Consider the following 18484-nt stretch of genomic DNA (forward strand, 5'->3'; position numbering starts at 1 on the left):
CAGCACCACTCTTTTCCTTCTGTTGGCTTTGCTGTGATGGGAGAGCCAAAGGAATTCCAATGGATGTTTTTGTTCTTACCCTGATGGGTTTGGAACACTAAGAGCAAAGGAAGAAGCCATGGAAAGATCAGGATAAATCAGGATTTTTTGGCACTCTGTAGCGCAAGAGGACTGGGAGTTACTCTGCTGTGAAAGCTTCATTTAAACCCTCAGAAATCCTTAAAATAATAAGATTTTCATATTTACTAAAGCAATTTCAAGTCTTAAAAGTAACATACTGGGCATTCTGAAGTATGAGGGTGGTATAAATTTACTGGCCATGGTGATATTAGGTCAGAGGTTGGATTGGTGATCTTGAAAGTCTTTTCCAACCTTAATAATTCCCTGATTGCACTGCTTTGTTTCCCGTGGCTTCCCTGCAGATGGCAGCATCCAGCCAGACTCCAGACACGTTATCCTGACTGCAGCTATCCCAAGATTTGCTTCCTGGCTGGTGAGTGAGAGCACAGAGCCTCAACTCAGCTCATCCACAGGGCAAAACTTGCTCTGAGACTGGGCTGGGCCGAGGGAAAACCTGGAACCTGAGCATTGAAACACAAAGTTGTAATATTAACATGCTCTGGTTTTTTAGATTTGGACAATAAGTGAAAAATTAAGTGGAAACAAAGTGATGGTTCCATGCATAACAGGAGTTTAAAATTATAATTATTACTTAAAATTCAATTATAATTTTAAATTATAGTAATTATTATTGTTATTATTACTACTATCACTATTATAATTTTCATTTTCATCTCGTCAGATTTTTATCTTTTTAAAGGTCTGGTTGTTTTTGAAGTGCACAGTGTGACTTTTGAAAATTCTGTGTCTTTTGGGGCATTTTAGATCAGCCCAAAAGAAAGCAAAGTCTGATTCAAGACCTCTGATGCAGTACCCTGTGTGAGAGATGGAATTCCAAAGAATTGAAAATTCCATCTGGGCATTGCCCTTTGGCAGTGCATGCCTGAACAGTAATAAAAAATAAAACTGCATACTTTCTACCTATATAATATTTTAGTCTATAAAACAATTTAATGGGGTGAATGTGGTGCAAGAAATTATTGTTGTCCCATGGTAACACAGTATTAAGAGCACAAAATTGTTTTTAAAACTCTCTGGGCTCAGGGCTTTTTCTGTCTGTAGTACCTGAGGTTCTTGTTAGCCTCAAAACTTGTTTAATGCTTTTTTATTTAATGTTAGACTTGCTTTATTTGTATAAATCACAATTCAAATGGAAGGTGTTTCTGGTTGCAGGTTGAAGACAGTGATGTGAAATTGTCTGAAAAGGCACAGCAAGTATTGAAGGTAAAATTAAATATTTTTGTTAAATTAAAGAAGTTATACTTTGATGAGCCAGTATTTTAAAAACTGGAGCTGCTACCAGACTCTCTTTTTATTATGTGTGTTACTTCTCTTCTACAAGACTTGCCTGTTCTGCCCTGGCTTTTTCAAACTTTGACATACAAAATAATATATTGTGTGTAAAAGTTTGAGGGTTTCTTTATTTCAAAGAATCATAAAACCCAAGAGCAGAAAGAGTCCTAATAAAACTATGATTTCATGGAAGTCTCACTAAACATTACTCATGGAGCTCATGTGTCTCCAAAAGCCCCTAAAACTTGATGCAACTTTCTTTTAACTTAATTAGCATGCTAATGTCTAAAGGAAAACACTCTAAGCACTAGGAAAAAAAAGAGTTTGGAATCTGGAAACATCTTAAATCACATGAGTTTCACATTTGTGGTGCAATTTGTGGTTCCCAGGCATGTTCATTATAAATAGATTTATTTTCATGTAATATACTTTTAGCTCAGTAGATGGACAAACTAAAAACAAAAAGCTCAGCCTTGTGGTTGTGACAATAACTTGTAACTTCATAGCTGCTGGCAAAGCCAAAATGGGGAGGAGGGCTTTTAAAAATTATCCTCTTGCCTTGCTCTCTTTCCCTGCTCCTTCTGTATCCATGCAGGATAAAACTCTTTCAAAGTTCTTGACTGATGCTGTTTGAAAATAAAATATTTTCTCTTGGAGCAAAATCAGGAGAAAATGTTCCTGCTTGGATTGGTCCTTGATCCAGTCTGTGATGTTGCTGTTTGTTTTTTTTTTTTTAGGAGGACAAATCTTTCCTGGGCACTTTACTCACTGGGGGTGATGGAGTTTATATCTGTTCCAGCAACCCACAGGCCATGCCTGCAGAAGGTGAGATGTAGTTGAGTTTTTTTGCTTGTTTTTTGTTGTTTTGGTGGGTTTTTATTTTGTTTTAAACAGGAGAGAGGTTCTGAGATTCACACTCTAGTGAGCCAAACTGTGCCATCATCTTAAACTTTCCATTTCAACTTAAACACAGCTTTCTTGTGTATAATTCCATGTGTGATTTTTGTCCCCAACCTCTGCCTGAGTGTCCTGGAAGGAGAATTCCTGCAGAGCTTTGCAGACCTGGCAGGTGGGAGGAGGCTTTTCCCCACAGCTCACCTTCCCAACTGGCTCCTCCTGTCCTTGACAGATGAGCTGCCAGATGTTTTCTGCCTTTTCTGTGTCTTACAAACATGAGGTTGGAAGAATTGGCCATTGCAGAAGTGCTGTGAGCTCCCAGCTCAGGAGGAGAAGGCAAATATTCCTCTCAAAGCCTCCTCCTGGAGCTGACGTGTTCCAGGTTTCTGCCACTGTTATTTTCTCTCAGGAATTCAGAGTTTATCAGCTCAGCTGCTCACTGTGGCACAGAAAAATGCCTGATTTTGGTCCTTCTCAGATCCAATCCAGTTACAGCTTTTTGATACAAGAATATTGTATCAAAAAGTCTTGGATTATTCCTCTTTTTTTGGTGCCTTTTCCTTCAAGAACTTAAACAACATGAATATCCCAGGAATAAGACTGAAAACAATTTGATAGGACTGTTAGATTTCCCTCCCTCCTTGTGCCTTGAATTAATAGATTCTTTCTAAGACACAATACTTTTCTGTTTTATGTATTTCTGTATTTTATCCAGAGAAGGTGCTGCTGTCACAGTTCTGATGTGCAGCAGGAGGTGCTCAATATCTGACATTAAGTGCTTGGTGCTGACAGTTTTTAGAGGAGAACCTTCAGCTTTATTGTCTTTGCCCTGGAGTGTGGAGGATAAATAATGATGTGCAAGGCAATTAAACAGCAACCCTCACATAAGGGCAGCTGCTTTTGCTCTAATTGATCAGATTTCAAAGAGAAGAGGTTAATGCAGAGTGTGATGTTCAGCTCTTTTGCAATGCAGTGCTGTGGGCACTTGTTCACTCAGTAAATAACTAGAGAACACTGGATTTTTTTTTTTTGCTTTGTTAAAACTGGCTCTGTGTGCCCCCAAAGGAGCAATTAACTTTTTTCTTTTTTTTTTTAATTAAAAATAATTTTTTTTTTTTTGAGATTTGTGAAGATCAGTGTTTTACCAACTCTTGAGCTGGAGAGTTAGAGTTAGGTGCTATAAAGAACATTATGAAACACTGCAAAGAACATGAAATTTTTTTAGGTGTTATGTGGCAGTGAAGCTGATTTTGTTCTCCAATTTGTTGTGCTCAAATCTGGGCTCTGCTGCGGTTGCAGCCCTGTAGTCTGGCACTATGAGGTGCAAAAGGTGCATAAAATTCATGGAATAGTTTGAGCTGGAAAGGACCTCCAGGAACATTTAGATCCAACCTCTTGCCATGGGCAGGGACACTTTCCACTAGCCCAGGTTGCTCCAAAAATTTTAATTATTAGGTTAAATTTTAATTTAAAAAGTAACTGTTAATTTTTTTTTAAAGTTTAATTAAAACTTAGTGTTTAAATTTTCTATTTAAACATTTTTACACTTCAGTTTGTTACAATATTCAATTTTCAATTGTTTTGGATGCAGTCTTTACTTAAGTTCTTGTATTGTCAATTTTCTAGTTCTGGAAGTTTGAAATTTGGCAGGATGGATTTTTTTTGCTTTTAACTTAAAAAAAGTGCCTCAGAATATTTATGATAAGTGGTTCTGTGGGGTCAGATGAACTCAGATCATAGTCATGATTCCTGCCCTTGGTAATGAGATCCAGTAAAGACTGAATGGTTGTAAATATTATCTCAAATAAAATAAATATTTTTATTTCATAAAAACAAAATAAATATTGCTAAATTTTATCCAAAATCAAATCTACTGCTTGTTAAATGCAACAAAATCCTGCAGGAACATAGATTTCTTCCTCAGGAAGACAAGACAGTCATCATGAGAAGCTGAAATGTTGATTTACACCTCATACAATTCTTTTTCCTTCAAATTCTAGGCAAACTGTATTTCTTTTCTGATGGAATTCTGTTCTGTGATCCCCACCACGGCAGCATTTCCATTTCCAAGAACCACATGAGTTCCATTTCTCTCTATGATGGGGTGAGTATTTTGTCTCTTTTTCCTGTCATAAAGTTTCCATCAATTTTTAGCAATAATTCTGTTGGGTCCTGGTACAAAGTTTAGATTTAATAGTCTGTACAGCTGTAATAACTGATGCAGATCACTGCAGTTTTGGTGCTGATTAACTGAATTTAGTGAATAAGGAGGAGAGAATTTTGTATTGGAGTTAGCAATGTGCTGTTAACAGTGTGAAAACTGCTTTTTGTTAAAAGAAAAATTACAGAACACGACATTCATCAAACATCTCACAGTGTGAAGGGATGGACAGAGAAGAGTTCATAGGGTGTTTTGGAAGGTAAAATGTTGCCTTTTATTAAAAATATGTTTGAATCTCTCACTTGGCCATCAGGGCAGTGTTCAGGCTCAGTGGCAATTGAGAGGTTAATTAGGGCAGCTCAGCTCTGTCCACCTCGAGGCAGAAACACTGGGTTAACCATCACTTCTTCAGGGTGGAAAAGAGATTATTTGTGTTGGTTACTGTTTCCTAAACACTGAGGAAAAAAAAAATCAGTTTCCTTTAGTTTCCCTTTTGTTCAGGTACAGTATTCCCCATTTATTCAGCGGCCTCCTGCAGCATTGTGCTGGGTGATTTCATCCCACAATACAGGAAACCAGTAAAATACAATAAAAATGTGATTCAATTGAGATGAAAACACAGCAGCTCAGAGAGTCTTACCTTAGCTGCCTTTTCTTGGACATCATATTGATTGCCCCTCGTTTAAGAAGCTATTTTAACACTGACCTTCCTGTGATTGTTTGAGTCAAGACACTCACTTTCATAAAAGTTGCTATTTCTGGGACCTGGCCATCATTCTTGAAATGATGCCAGGTTTTTGTGTGAAGCTGAGCCTTGACAGGGAGTGTATTATTGTTCTACTGACTTGGCAGAATATGAGGGTGGAGGGTTTTGAAACTTAAGAAGTGACAGGAGAAGCAGGGGAATCGTTGGTTGCTCTTTCCAAAAGTTCGTGCAGCAATATTGATGGAAAAGAAAAAGGAGAATTTAATTCTCTGATTAAAATAAAAGATACAATTAACACAAAAAAAAGATGTATTAAAATGAAAGACACATTACTTTGAAGTGATGCAAAATGCAGGTTTTTTAGCAGCTTTAGCATGATGCCTGTGAGATATTCTTCTTTTTAACTTGGAAATATCTGTAATTCTTCTCCTGCACGTGTTGCAGACTCTTGTGCTGTGAGGAACTGGGCACTGAGCTGCCCCTGAGCTCCTGAAATCCCTGGGACTCATGCATGGAGGGCAGGGGAGATTCTGGCCATTCATCAGGGGAACAAATATTACCCAGCAATATTTAGGTTTCACAACGACATTAACATCTTGTAAAACTTGGAGCTGGCTCCTTTCAACCTCGTGTCCGTGGGGATTATTGCTGCTGCTGCTGCTTTTCAGCTTTTTTCAATTTGTGGAGCCCAAAATGTTTTCCAGGAGCAGATTTTGTTGGACATTTCTCGTGCTGACAGCAGCGTGGATGAGTTGGCCTTGGAGTCACTTCTCAGGAAATCTCCAAACCATCCTGCAGAATCCAGGATCTGTGGATTCTGTTCCAAAAATCATTTTCTGTTAAAAGAAATTGTTCTCTTTGAGGAGAATATTTTTGTATGTTCTTCAGTGACCTCATTGACTTTGAGAGGATTATTTTTATGATTAATCCTTCAGTCAGCAAAGCAGAGAAATTCTGTTTGCAAATGTCTCTGAGTTGATACCAATTCTTATGTTACAGTTCCCCAACTTGAGCTTTTTCTTCTCAACAATGAGTACAGTGAGTTCTTTGCCCCTTTCTATTGAAAGTGAAGGGGATGCCACTAAAATTCTGATTTGAGCCCTACATAATTGAATTCCCATTTCCCAGAAATGCTTCATGCTTCTAAATTGTTCTGATTTTCTAAAACTTTGATGTGAAAAGGATTGAATATAAAACACTTCAGCATCGTGCAGATTTGTATATAAAATCCTGTCCTGGATTCCACAGTCATGGAATGGTTTGGGTTGGAAAGGACCCTAAAAACCATCTTGTTCCACCCCCTGCCTTGGAGCTCCTTCCACTTTCCTGGGTTGCTCCAAGCCCCATCCAGCCTGGCCTTGAGCACTTCCAGGGATGGGACATCTCCCACCACTCTGGGAAAAAAAAATCCAACAAAACAAAACAAACTAAAAAATAACCCAAGAAAAACAAGTCAGTGTTTTCTCAGAACAAAAATGAAACTTGAGTTCTGTGCTTCTGAGGGAAACACAACCTGAGGGCTTCAGCCTCCCTTGTCACCTTTTTAGGTGGCATTGAATTAATTTTTCATCTGCTGTCTGTGTTGGACATGTGGGTGTAGACAAAAAGTTTGTTGTTTGAAGCAGTAGCAGAGGAAAGGTCTAGATTTTGGTGTGGACATGAGAAGATATTAAAATTTAAGCTTTGTTTTCAGGACAAAAGTTTAGTGCTTCACTCAGACTCAGATCCTTTGAGCTTGTGATATTTCCAGTAGCTGCAGAGTGGAAACTCAGGGGTGCTGCACCCCTGCTGCTCCATCCCTGTGCCATGCAAAGTAAAAAATATTAATTTTAACTTGTCCTGTTTCTTTCTTTTCCAGGATTCCAACAGCATTGTTGCTGCTCTCTTTATAGACTTCAGAAGTTCCCTGCTCCCTCATCTCCCCATTGAATTCCACACGCAGAACAACTTTCTGATGATTGCACTTTTCCCCAAAAGAAAGATTTATAAAGCTTTTTATTCACAGGTAAAGTAAAAAAAGTTTGGTTGGGGTGGGGGAGAAACCACATAATTGCTCTGTGTGTTTAAGATGTGTGAGAAACTCAAATTTCTGTATGAATTTCCAGTGATGGTGCTGCTCGTTGTGTTTAATGCTCCCATGTGCTTTCACTTTGCCTTCTGAAGGCAGCCAGGGCTCTAAAATCTCCTTTTCTGAGCTGCATTTCTGGTGTCTAATTTGCTGCAGGGATTGTATGGAGTGGCAGAGGTTCCATTGTGTGTTTTTGTGGTCAGACACATTTGGATCGTGATCCTTGGGGAAGTGGAGTTGAAGTTTTTCAGTCTCCCATATGGCATTGTATTATTCCCTAAGTAGATTGGCTTCGTGCATTGTGCTGCAGAGGCTTTTAATAAACCCAACTTTATAACAATAGTGCTTTTGAGGAAATGAGCCTGGAGATTTTAGGGCTTCACAAGGGTTTTAGGATGTGCTCATCACACTGGGTTGGAAAAGACCACCTAGCTCAGTGAGTAGTCCCCACTGGTCCTATTAATGGTCCCATAAAATGTCTCCTCCTTTTATCTTAAGTGTTTAAATTCCTCCCACTGTTCCACTCTGTGAATGGTTGGCAATCTGTTGTTTGTTTGTATTTGAATTTTCAGCCTGTTTTATTAATGCTGCTTCTATATCTGTTTTATTTTTCTTTACCAGAACACATCCTCGAGATACTCACAAATCTCAGACCTATTCTTTCTGCTTTATTTGGCCTAATAAAACAAAACCAGATTCTTTTCAATCTATGCCTATAAAATGTTCTTTTTTCTTCTGATAGTTGTAATGCTTTTCTTTTGATCTGGTTTTTGGCTGTAGATATCCAAACTGTTTGTAGTATATGAGATCAGGGTATTTGTTTCTTCTGTTGATTTTTCTCAGGGCTATTTATTCCTGTTCTCCTTTGAGTTAATTTTTTGGTGAACAGTTCCACACTGATGTTCATTTTGGGCAGTTTAAGTTTCTCATTTGGCACCACACCAGTTGCTTTGCTCAAGCAGATGAAACAAATCTTTTGTCTTCAGAATGTTCTCTCATGAACAAAACTCTTCATCAAATTGACTCCACCTGATTGTGTAAACCATGGAAATATATTGTTGTGTTTTGTCAGTATTTACCTTCAGGTGTTTATTGATTTCCTCCAAAATTCTTTCTAAAAGTCTGTGTGCCCACAGATTACAAAGATTCACTGAAATTTAGGTGCTGCTTCTACTCTTCTCAATTATCTGGTTTGATACCTCACTCACTGGAGCTGTACTTTGATTATTCCAAGCCTCCTGGAATTAGGGAATTGCAAGTGCCCTGTTACCCAAATCTGGGTTTGTTAAAAACTGAGATGTTGAGCTCAAGAGGTGAGATCTGCTGTGCAGAATGAGGTGATGCCTTTGCCATCCTCACTCTAAATGGTACAGGAGGAAAATTTGTTTAGGTTTTGGGATGTGTTGATTTCTCTCATTTTTTTCTTTCATGCCATAGCAGCTCTTTCTTAAGCTTTCCTTGAATTATACAAAAGAGCCTGATATATTTCTTCTGGACCTGATATATTTCTATATTTCTAACACTTGTTAGCCTGACCTATATTTTCACTTTATCCCCAACCCTTTGACTCTTACAGAACACAAATTTCCCTTGACCATTCCTTTTTTCCATCTCTCCCAGGCATTTCTTTGAGTCCCTTCTGTGTGTTTTGAAGTGGTTGTTTCTTGAGTTGTGTGGATCCTTCTGCATGAGCAATATTGCCTTTGTTAATATCAAAAGTATATTTTATTTTGATGGTTTTTATCTCCTACCCTTGTGTTTGGGAAGCTGAGTTTTTAATGGAAAGCAGTCGTGTCCCCCCCCAGTTGTTTTGTCTTGCAGACAGTTATTGTGAAAAATGACAATGGCTGTTGCCTTAACTTATGAAAAGAAGGGAAATTCCAAACACTGACAGGACTTTGTGATTCATCTGAATCTGATTTCTAGGTTCCCAATGCCATTCAGATTAATGTGTCTTGGCTGGAGCAATTGGATGGGAGCCAAAACATTCCCTGGAGAAACGAAGGGTTTCCTTTTCTTTTGGGAGGGAGCAGAGTTTTTCTTCAATTTCGAGTAATGATTGCTGCAATCTCACCTCATGAAAATTACAGCAGTGCTTCAAAGAGACTTGAATTAATTCAGTTCCTGCTGTAGAGCACTTGGGCTATAAACATCAACATTTCTATCAGGGAAAACGAGGCCGTTTCAGTAAATTCCTAAAGCACTTCCAGGCTAGCCAGAGAAAAGGTTGCAAAATCTGATCAGTGCATTTGAATCCTAAAATTGAAAGGGAGACCTCAAGGCACATCTCATTCCAACCCTCCACATCTCATTCCAACCCTCTGCCATGGGCAGGGAACCTTCTACTCTCCCAGGTTTTTCCAAGCCCCATCCAACACTTGGACACTTCCAGGGATGGGGCAGCCACAGCTTCTCTTGCAGGAAAACCTTTATTGTGCAATATTTAATGGCTTGTGAAAATGTGTCTGTTTTTTTTAGGTGAGCAAAACCAATTCCTAAACAAATTCACAGCAAATTTGGGAAAATAATGACACTCATGCATAGATCTGGTTTGTTCCAGGTTTTCTCTGCATGGCAAAACCAGACAAACTCAGGATTATCTTTAAGGGTTGTCCCAGAAGAATTCCTGTCTGAGGAACAAAAGAGGCTGTAAGTTCCTGCCACTGCAGTGCAGTTACACAGAAGCTGCAATCAGAAAAATGCTGTTATTTATTGGTTTTGATAATAATTATTTTTAAAAATGGTGCATTCTTAGTGCAACACTCAATTTTTTTTGGTACTGTTTAATATATACCCATGTGGTTTAAAGAAGAGAAATTTTTAGGTTTCTCCTTTAACTAATTAATTAATTTCCTTCTTTTAGGCATTCCAGTGTCCAGAAGCTTTTCAATGCCTTGTCTTTTGCTTCTGGGGAAAGATGCAGGGAGCTGAAACTGTCTGCTGCCATTCCAGGATTGGAGAGGTGAGAAATTACTTTTGTGTTCAAGGGATTAATTCTGTCAGAAATGAGACAAAAATGTGATAGCCATCTAAAAATGTTTCTTAAATAATTCTCTCTTTACACTAGGATGTTTTTATTCTGAGATGAATTATTTCCTTTCTAGCTTGACCTTTTCATACTCTTGTTTTAGTAATTTCCCAGTTATTTATATGGATGAAATTTTTGCTGTCAATTGTAAAGAAGTAAACCTTTTATTTTTGGAAGGTTTGTGCAGCACTTCACAGTCAGCAGTGTCAGCACCAAACCAGTGATGAGGGCACATCTTCCTGTCCTTCTCCAACAGTCAGAAACCATTTCTGACAGCAAAGCAGAAGGTGGTAAGGTAAGGAAACAATTCCACAATAATTCCTAGCCCTCATGTAGAATATTTGGAATATTCTGTCAGTAGTTCTGTTGTAGTGTGATAAAACACTAATCATGTTCAGCCATGCTCTGCCTCCTCCTCCACTACCACCAGTTTTTTGTCTTGTTTTCCTGATTATATACTTCATTCTTTTCCATTTAAACAATCTTTTGGAAGTGCAAATGGCCTTTCAGCCTGATGAAGTAGAGGCAGAAAATGAGGTGTAGATCTTTAAGTTGAGTGTTTTCTCTAATGCCCTGAGAGACTTTGCCCTAAAGCAGCAGCTTGTTTTTATGAATTGCTGAATAATTTAACTGAATTGTTCTCTGGAACATAAAAGTCCTTTAAATAGCATAGAGTTAGCACATGATATTTAACATTTGCTGATATTATCTGTACAACACTCCTTTCTCTATAGGGGCAATAACAATTGTCCAGTTGAAGGTGGGCTTTAAATAGCATTTTCAGAGAAAATATTTCCTTGGAGCTTCCCAGCTTTTGAAATCTGCTGAGAACAAAGCCAAAGCAGTAGGAATATAATTTTTCCTTGCAGTATTGCTGGGGTCTGGTTCAGAGACCATTCTGACCATTAATAAACCCTTAGGAACGTTTTAAAATCTGATTTTAAGGTTGGTTTATCTGTGGATTCTTAAAAAAGAAAGAAAAATCTATATGAATCATAGAAAACATCCTTTTTGGTGTCTGCACCAGTATTTCTGTGGTTATTTTGTGTTTAGACTTCCTGTGCCCTGTTCCTGTGTTGCAGGTGATCATCACCATCCTCACTGGGCTCCCAGGGTGCCGTTCCAGCGACCTCTGCTCTTTCCTTGTCACTTTTACCAAGGAGCATGGCAGGTTGGTGCAGCTCTGCTTACACAGATCACCAAAAAAAGAGATTGGCATGAAGGCAAAAAAAATATTACCACTGTTTCATTTGGTGTTTTCTTAAACCTAATTTCAGACTGACAGGTAGATTTGCCCTTAAATTTATACATTTGGACAGAAAAACAGCACAGGAGATTTCTTTGTTGCCTATTCCATGTGGTGAAGAGCTTCCATTTATTGATTTGTAGTGATTCTAAAATGCTTTTTTTTGGGTTTTTTTTGAGAAAAGACTCTACTAGCAGTCCTTGCCACAGCATTGTTTTTAATTTAGTCTGATTTGAGGTACATTCAGGACATCTGATGTATGGCAATGAGATAAATCTGCTATAGGAATTTGCCACTCTGTGTCTTGATAGAGCTTCTGAAAAATAAAATAAAAAAAAATCTTATCCTTTTACACTTTAGCATTTAATCTTTGCCATGTTCTGAACTGTTCTTTTACTTTTAACTCAATGTCTTGATTTTATCAAGTTGATTCAGAGCAGTTTTGTGGTTCTGTTATAGGGCGAACACGTAAGGTGACTTTTGAAGGTTGTGTAATAACACATCTCCTCATGTTTTCCTGCAAATGTCATTGTTACTTTCCTTTTTTGCAGTGAAATATTTTCGTGCCCAGAGTCTTGAATTAGATTTGTCGAATTATTGTTTACTGCATCACTGCCAGTGATCAGAATTACTCATATGATGTACAGCTTTGAAAAAAGCTGGTGAACATAGTTTTATTGAAAAGCAACAAAAAAACACCCACAAACCCTTTTGGCAGCCATGTAAAGAATGTGCTTGTGCTGGAAATGATAAAAAGCCAAATAAATTCCCCTTCCCTACGTGGCCACGTGGAATGAGATCATGATGAGAGATGTGAAAACTTTGGGCTTGTCAAACTTCATTTTGGTCTGTTGCTTGAAAATAGGTGTTCTGGTTTGAAAGCAAAACCAGTGAGAGACTCCAAGTCAGAGATATAATTTACTAGGAAAAGGGGAAAAAATCCCAAAATACATGCAATAATAAAAAAGAAAAAACACTGAAAGAGTCAGAATACAACCTGTGGGTCAGGGTGTTGGTAGCAGTTCGGCTGGAATTGTGGCTGCAGTCCTGGAGTGTCAGGTGTGGTTCTCTTGGAGCAGGGATCCTGTAGAAAGGTGGAGTTTTCCTCTGGGAATCCAGTGGAAGAGGCAGCTGCTCCTCTGGGAATGCAGTGGAAAGGCTGATCTGGTGTCCCAAAATCTCAGATTGTATCCAGGTAGGAATGCTTGGCTCCTCCCCTGGGCAGAGCATCTCCCAGTGGGATGATGGAATTTGATCAGCCATGCAGGGACACTCACTGGCCATGAACAGAAGAGAATTAATAATTAATGGCCCATTAACAGCAGATATCTCCTGGAGGGAGGATTGGTAGTGGAAGAAATAAAGAAAAGTGCCCAATGAACAGAAAATAACTGCCACACCTCTGACAGATGGGAATAGAACACACATTGCCTTGCAATCTAGGGCAATAGGAAGCAAACAGAAGTGTTCTGTGGAGAGGTTGGATAATTGGCTTGTAAGTAAAGTTGAGTTAATAGAAGAAATAACAATTGATGATTTTGAGTGTATTTATATAGCAAGGAAGAAAACAAAGTTGTTAGTATGGAAACAGATTAGAAAAGATACATGAACACTTTTGTAAGCTAAGCTACATGCATAAGTAGATCTGCAGATGTGCTTTATTAAATTTTTGTAAAACTTTTGCCAATTATATTGACTCTAATTACTTTGCACCAATGAATATAACAAGTTACGGTGACGTAGTTAATAACTTAACTTTGTTAAGTTTTTATTTTGTTGGTTTTACCACCCAAAACCCCACAACATAAAAAAACCCCACACAAAATAAAAACCCTTTTTCTTCTTAAGCCCTGATCACGTGTGTGTGTGTCATGTCCAAGCTGACAATGGCTTTGCTGGCTGTCTGTGCTCAGGTGGATTGTGTATCGGCAGACCATGGACAGCCCGCAGTGTTTCAGTGCCTCCCACTTCCAGCGCTTCCTGGCCGGGCTCCTGGAGGCCCAGCACAACCTTGGAGTCCATCAGCCCAACCACACTGGGAAGAGGAACAGGCTCCTGGTGGTGCTGCAAGGGTAAAGAATCCAAAATCTTGGAACTGTTGTGTAGAATAAGGGAATTCTGGTTTATGTTTGGGCCAAACTCAGCTTTTCTGTCGCTGTTGGTTTTGTTGTTCCTGTAAAAAAGGGGTTCTTAACCTTCCTTGCATGTGCTGGCTGCACTCACAGCCCTGAACCCCCCTGGGCTGGGCTGGTCCCTCAGTGTGGGCAGCAGGGGAGGGGGATTCTTCCCCCTGTGCCCTGCTCAGGTGAGATCTCACCTGCAGAGCTGCCTCAGCTCATAGGTCCCAACAGCAGAAGAATGTGGAGAGAGTCCAGAGGAGACCACAGAGCTGCTCTGAAGGCTGGAGCCCCTCTACTCTGGAGCCAGGCTGGGAGAGCTGGGAATGCTCACAAGGCTCCAGGGATAGCTCAGAGCCCCTTCCAGGGCCTGAAGGGGCTCCAGGAGAGCTGGAGAGGGACTGGGGACAAGGGACAGAGGGACAGGACACAGGGAATGGCTTCAGATTGAAAAAGGGGAGATTTGGTTGGGATACTGGGAAGGAATCCCTGGCTGTGAGGGTGGGCAGCCCTGGCACAGCGTGTCCAGAGCAGCTGTGGCTGCCCCTGCATCCCTGAAGTGTCCAAGGCCAGGTTGGAGCAGTTTGGGGTGGTGGAACCTCCCTGGTTGTTACAGGACGTTGAACTAAGATGACCTTTAAAGGTCCCTTCCAACCCAAACTGGTCTGTGATTCTGACTCCAGAATTGCCAGCAGAAATCAAACTGTCAGAAATCTCCTGTTGCCTGGTAGAGCAGGTGATAACAGAGGAGGACTTAGTGATGTGTTTGGATAAATGCCATTTTCCTTGTGGGATAAAGGTGAAGACTGAGCCACCTGTGTTTGACATTTCCATCCAATGTAGCATTTGTGAGCCAGGATCATCTTCTGAGTCATTAGAAGTCACAAGAAGAACTACCCTGACCTGGCTGCAGTGATTTCCACTTCATCCTTCTCACTGAGGATGTACAAATAGAGCTCAGCATTTTCTTCATTATGGTCCATTCTGATAGTGTTAAAAACCATAATTTTTTCCATGTTGGAGCCAGATTTATTTATTTTTTTGTTTAATTAGTAGGGATGGTGTTAAGTTCATTGATGGGCAAAATAACTGATACTCTGGTAGCAGCACTGGCTTCAGGAACAGATAATTGAAAGTTTTCCATTCTTTATGGGTAGTTGGGTGTTGGGGTAGACAGCTTTAGAGTAGCTGGAGTTCTCTAAATATCCCATTCAGCTGATAACTGACAGTAGAGGAAAGTTTGTAACTGCCTGAGAAATAAATACCTGACATTAAAACTCAGGTTCACCTAAGCCTCGATGTCATACAGAGATAAAATGCAACAGTGGTTCAAGTCCTGATAAAAAATGGATACATTAATGGTAGTAATATTTAAATTGGGATGCTGATAAGTGAGAGAGGCTGTTATTTTATTCTTTTTTAAACTCAAATTGTGCTTAATTTTCTTGGCATTAGGCATAAAATGTTTGTGTTATATTGTGCTTTTTGTGCTTTCTGCAGGCTGGACTTTTCCAGTTCAGTGCAAAGTTTACACTGTTTTTCTCTGGATTGTTAATAATTGATTTTTAATGTAACTTCCAGTTAGTTTATTTGCTGGATTTGCTTAATTTGTCTGGATTTGCTTAATTTGTCTGGATTTGCCAAGCTCTGAGCTGCTTTCCATCTCTTTTGGTAGCTCTTTTGGAAATCCAGTTTTCCTCCAAGCCATCAATTTCTTCCTGGGTAGGGACCTGTTCTGGTTCTCTGTATCCATTTTTTATTTTGGTTTCTTGCAGGTACACTGATGTTATTGATGTTGTGCAAGCTCTGCAGACTCACCCTGACCCAGATGTGAAATCTTCTTTCATCATTGGAGCAATCAACACTTGTGTGGAGCCTCTGAGCTGCTACATGGAACACAGGTGTGCTTTGAAATATTTTTACAAGTTTAAGAGCAAAGATGTCAATTTTTGGTATCACTTTCATAATAATTAGTGATTTCTGATGGTCAAAAGCCACTTAAATCCCATAAAATTGCTTAATAATCCAGCTTGGAGGAACTTGGAAGTGCTGTTTGGTATATCAGGATGGCACTTGGTTTATTTATTTATTCTATATATTTTATTTATTCTATATATTTAATAATATAGAATATCAATAGAAGTTCAGCTCCAATAGTAGTTCAGCTCCTAGAAGAATAAACAAAGATTGTTTAAGTACTAATCCTCTAGTTAAGGGCTTTATAACATTTGGGCAGTCAATTATCCTTGAATAATTCTCTTTTTTGCAATCTTGTAGTAAGTCAGACTGAAATTCGAGATGTGCATCTCAGTTTGGGTTATCCATTCTGCCACCACTTTTGGATGTTTGAAAAGACTTTACAGGTTTAAAATATGGAATTGAAGGGTTTAAAATATGGAATTGAAGGGAAACAATTCCTGAAATAGCAAGAGAATGACAAAGCACGGAAGCCAAAGCATTGCAAGTGTTAAAATCTGATATCCTGGGTTACTGCAGAGCCAGGGTGGGGAGGAAATGGTCACAGAGCCAAGTCACTGACCTTTGCAAATAGTTTGGGTTCATAGTAAATGTGTGTGCTCCAGGCTTCAAAAAACATGGAAATCATTTCTCAGACCTACCTGTAAAATTGTAACACTCCAATTTTTTAATTATGCCTTGCAGCTGATTTGATGAAAGTAAGTTCCAGCAGTTAGAGTTTTCGGAGTTGGTAGCACTGCTTCTGTTTGTGATCAAACTGTGCATCACAGCTTAGAGGAGAACTGCCCAAGCAGTTTCTAAAAGTGCATTCCTGACATTTCCTGGCTGTTCTTAAACACTAACCAACGTGCTGCTTGTGCTTTGCAGTAGTCAATAAATAGACCTTACCTTGCTGCTTCTTCTTGTCTCCGTGACAAAGATACCAAATAAATATTAAAGACTACATCAACAATTGGTGAATTGATGCTGGAGTGCTGTTTAAACTTGTTCTTTCCATAATTCTAGGAAAGACAAGTTCTATTTCTGTTTTATTTTTAACTTACTAACGTGTTCCTAGTCATGGTACTGTGTAGTGTTTAGCAGCAGCAGCCTGCAGTCCTCTCACACTGTTTGTCTCCTCAAGTGCAGAAGCAATTGAAGGCAGAGGCTCAGCCTATGCTGTAGATTATTTCTATTTTGCTTTGGAGTTTGTCCTGATAAAAATTTCCCAAGCAGCCACACAGTGCCAATGGCAAACCTTGCAGTTGGGAAGCTTTGGTGATTTCACTGTGTGAGAATGGAACAGAGTGGATTTCATGTCTGGCTTGAAACTTGCACTCAAGAAAATCAAACCCATTTCCTGCCTCAGAGTTCATCACTGTAGAGATCCAGCTCTTCCATGAGCATGGCATGAAGCTTTTCCCCATTCTGAATCAGCAGACCAGGGCAGGGGAGAGGGAATTGAAGGGAACAGGTAAAATACTCTTCTTGAGGTTTTGTGTCCATGATAAAGCTCTTGAAAAGAATTGTCACTTGTCTGACACAGCAGAAGAAATTGGCATTCTGTACATCCAGGCTTTCTATGGAAAGTTCCCACTCTTTGAAAGGCACAATTCTTTAGGGCAAACTTTAAATTCCTATTGTTTAAATATGAATTAAAATAACATTGAAGCATTTCTGACTCCTTAGAGTACAGAAGAAATTGCATGGTGGGAGAAAAAAAAATCTGTTGGAGAATTAAAACCATCTACAAAATTGATTTTTGGGGAAAAAGTCCTGAAAGACATAATCTGTGAGGATGTTGCAGTTAGATGGATTGAGGAAAAGAAGCATGAAAATGGTTTGGTTTGTGAGACTCTGTCAGTGTCCAATGAACGTAAATGTTTTACTTAAATAATAAATCCATTCTTGATATGTGAACTTTCTGGTTTTTTAGGCTTCTTTTTCCCAAGTTCTTGGACCAGTGTTCACAAGGTATGTGTCACTTTTCCTGACTTAGAGCTCTACAGAATTGGTCATTGTTGAAGGAGAAACTGCAAAATGCCCAGGACAAGAGTGGCTGATTTTCTTGCAGTCAAAATGCTGTAAGAATTACAAATAACTGAGCCATGTGGCCAAATAAATACCTGTATTTATTATTTTGTGCTAGTAATACACATAGCCAAAGGATCATTATAAACTCTTGGAGGTAAGAACAGACAATCTCTGTCAAACATCATAGGCAGAAAACGAAAAAATTCTGGAGCATGATCCATTTTGAAGTTCTCATCTGCAGGATGGGCTTCCTAAGACCATTAATTAGACATTAATTAAACTGCTCTACACTGAGCTGTTGTAACTGGGAGTGAAATGGATTGGACTGGAGTTCCACCCTCCTTTAGGGATGTGTGAGGAAATGGAGCTTTCCTTTCATTTCTGCTCTATTAAAAAGGGAAAAATGAGGGGTGACCTTGTTCCCCAAATCCTCCTCTTGGTGTGGCCTGGAGGGTCCTTGCAGGGCTCATCTCCCCCTGCAGCAAAGCAGCTCAGCTGCAGGGCTGGTCCTCTCCTGTGTGTTCAGTTTTATTCCTGAAATCAGTCACTGGCTGCACTGTCCTCCTTGGCAGCTTGGGAATTAGAGCAGGAGTTGGCATCAATGGGATGTGATCCTTCCTCACCTGCCCTCAAATCCCTGCCCCAGGTGTTCAAGGCCAGGTTGGGTTTATTTTGTCTTCATATTTAAATGCAGCTGTTGGAAAATCAGAGTAGGATGCTGTGCTCTTCTTGTGGCTGCTTAAACTCTGATTGCTCTGCTTGGCTGCCAGAGTGCTGCCACCTCTTTTTCATGTGTGAAGAGAACCTTAAAGAATGAAGTTGTGAACAAGCTGGGCAGAAAGTGGGTGCTGTTATATA

The 18484-nt window shown here is 39.4% G+C and overlaps 1 protein-coding gene across 1 annotated transcript in view; it reads left to right on the top strand.

The window, feature by feature from the left end:
* DNAAF9 (dynein axonemal assembly factor 9) overlaps positions 1-18484 on the top strand; it is a 66271-nt gene that overhangs the window by 36435 nt on the left and 11352 nt on the right. Inside the window, exons 18-29 of the mRNA XM_039723866.1 lie at positions 423-493; positions 1294-1344; positions 2151-2238; positions 4311-4414; positions 7036-7182; positions 9806-9894; positions 10109-10207; positions 10451-10568; positions 11356-11444; positions 13433-13591; positions 15412-15537; positions 17529-17566. Of these exons, the coding sequence (XP_039579800.1) occupies positions 423-493; positions 1294-1344; positions 2151-2238; positions 4311-4414; positions 7036-7182; positions 9806-9894; positions 10109-10207; positions 10451-10568; positions 11356-11444; positions 13433-13591; positions 15412-15537; positions 17529-17566 (1179 nt within the window). The remainder of the gene's footprint in view (positions 1-422; positions 494-1293; positions 1345-2150; positions 2239-4310; positions 4415-7035; positions 7183-9805; positions 9895-10108; positions 10208-10450; positions 10569-11355; positions 11445-13432; positions 13592-15411; positions 15538-17528; positions 17567-18484) is intronic.

Source organism: Passer montanus, unplaced genomic scaffold (genome assembly GCF_014805655.1).
Source record: "Passer montanus isolate IOZ18808 unplaced genomic scaffold, ASM1480565v1 scaffold109, whole genome shotgun sequence".
Lineage (NCBI taxonomy): Eukaryota > Metazoa > Chordata > Aves > Passeriformes > Passeridae > Passer > Passer montanus.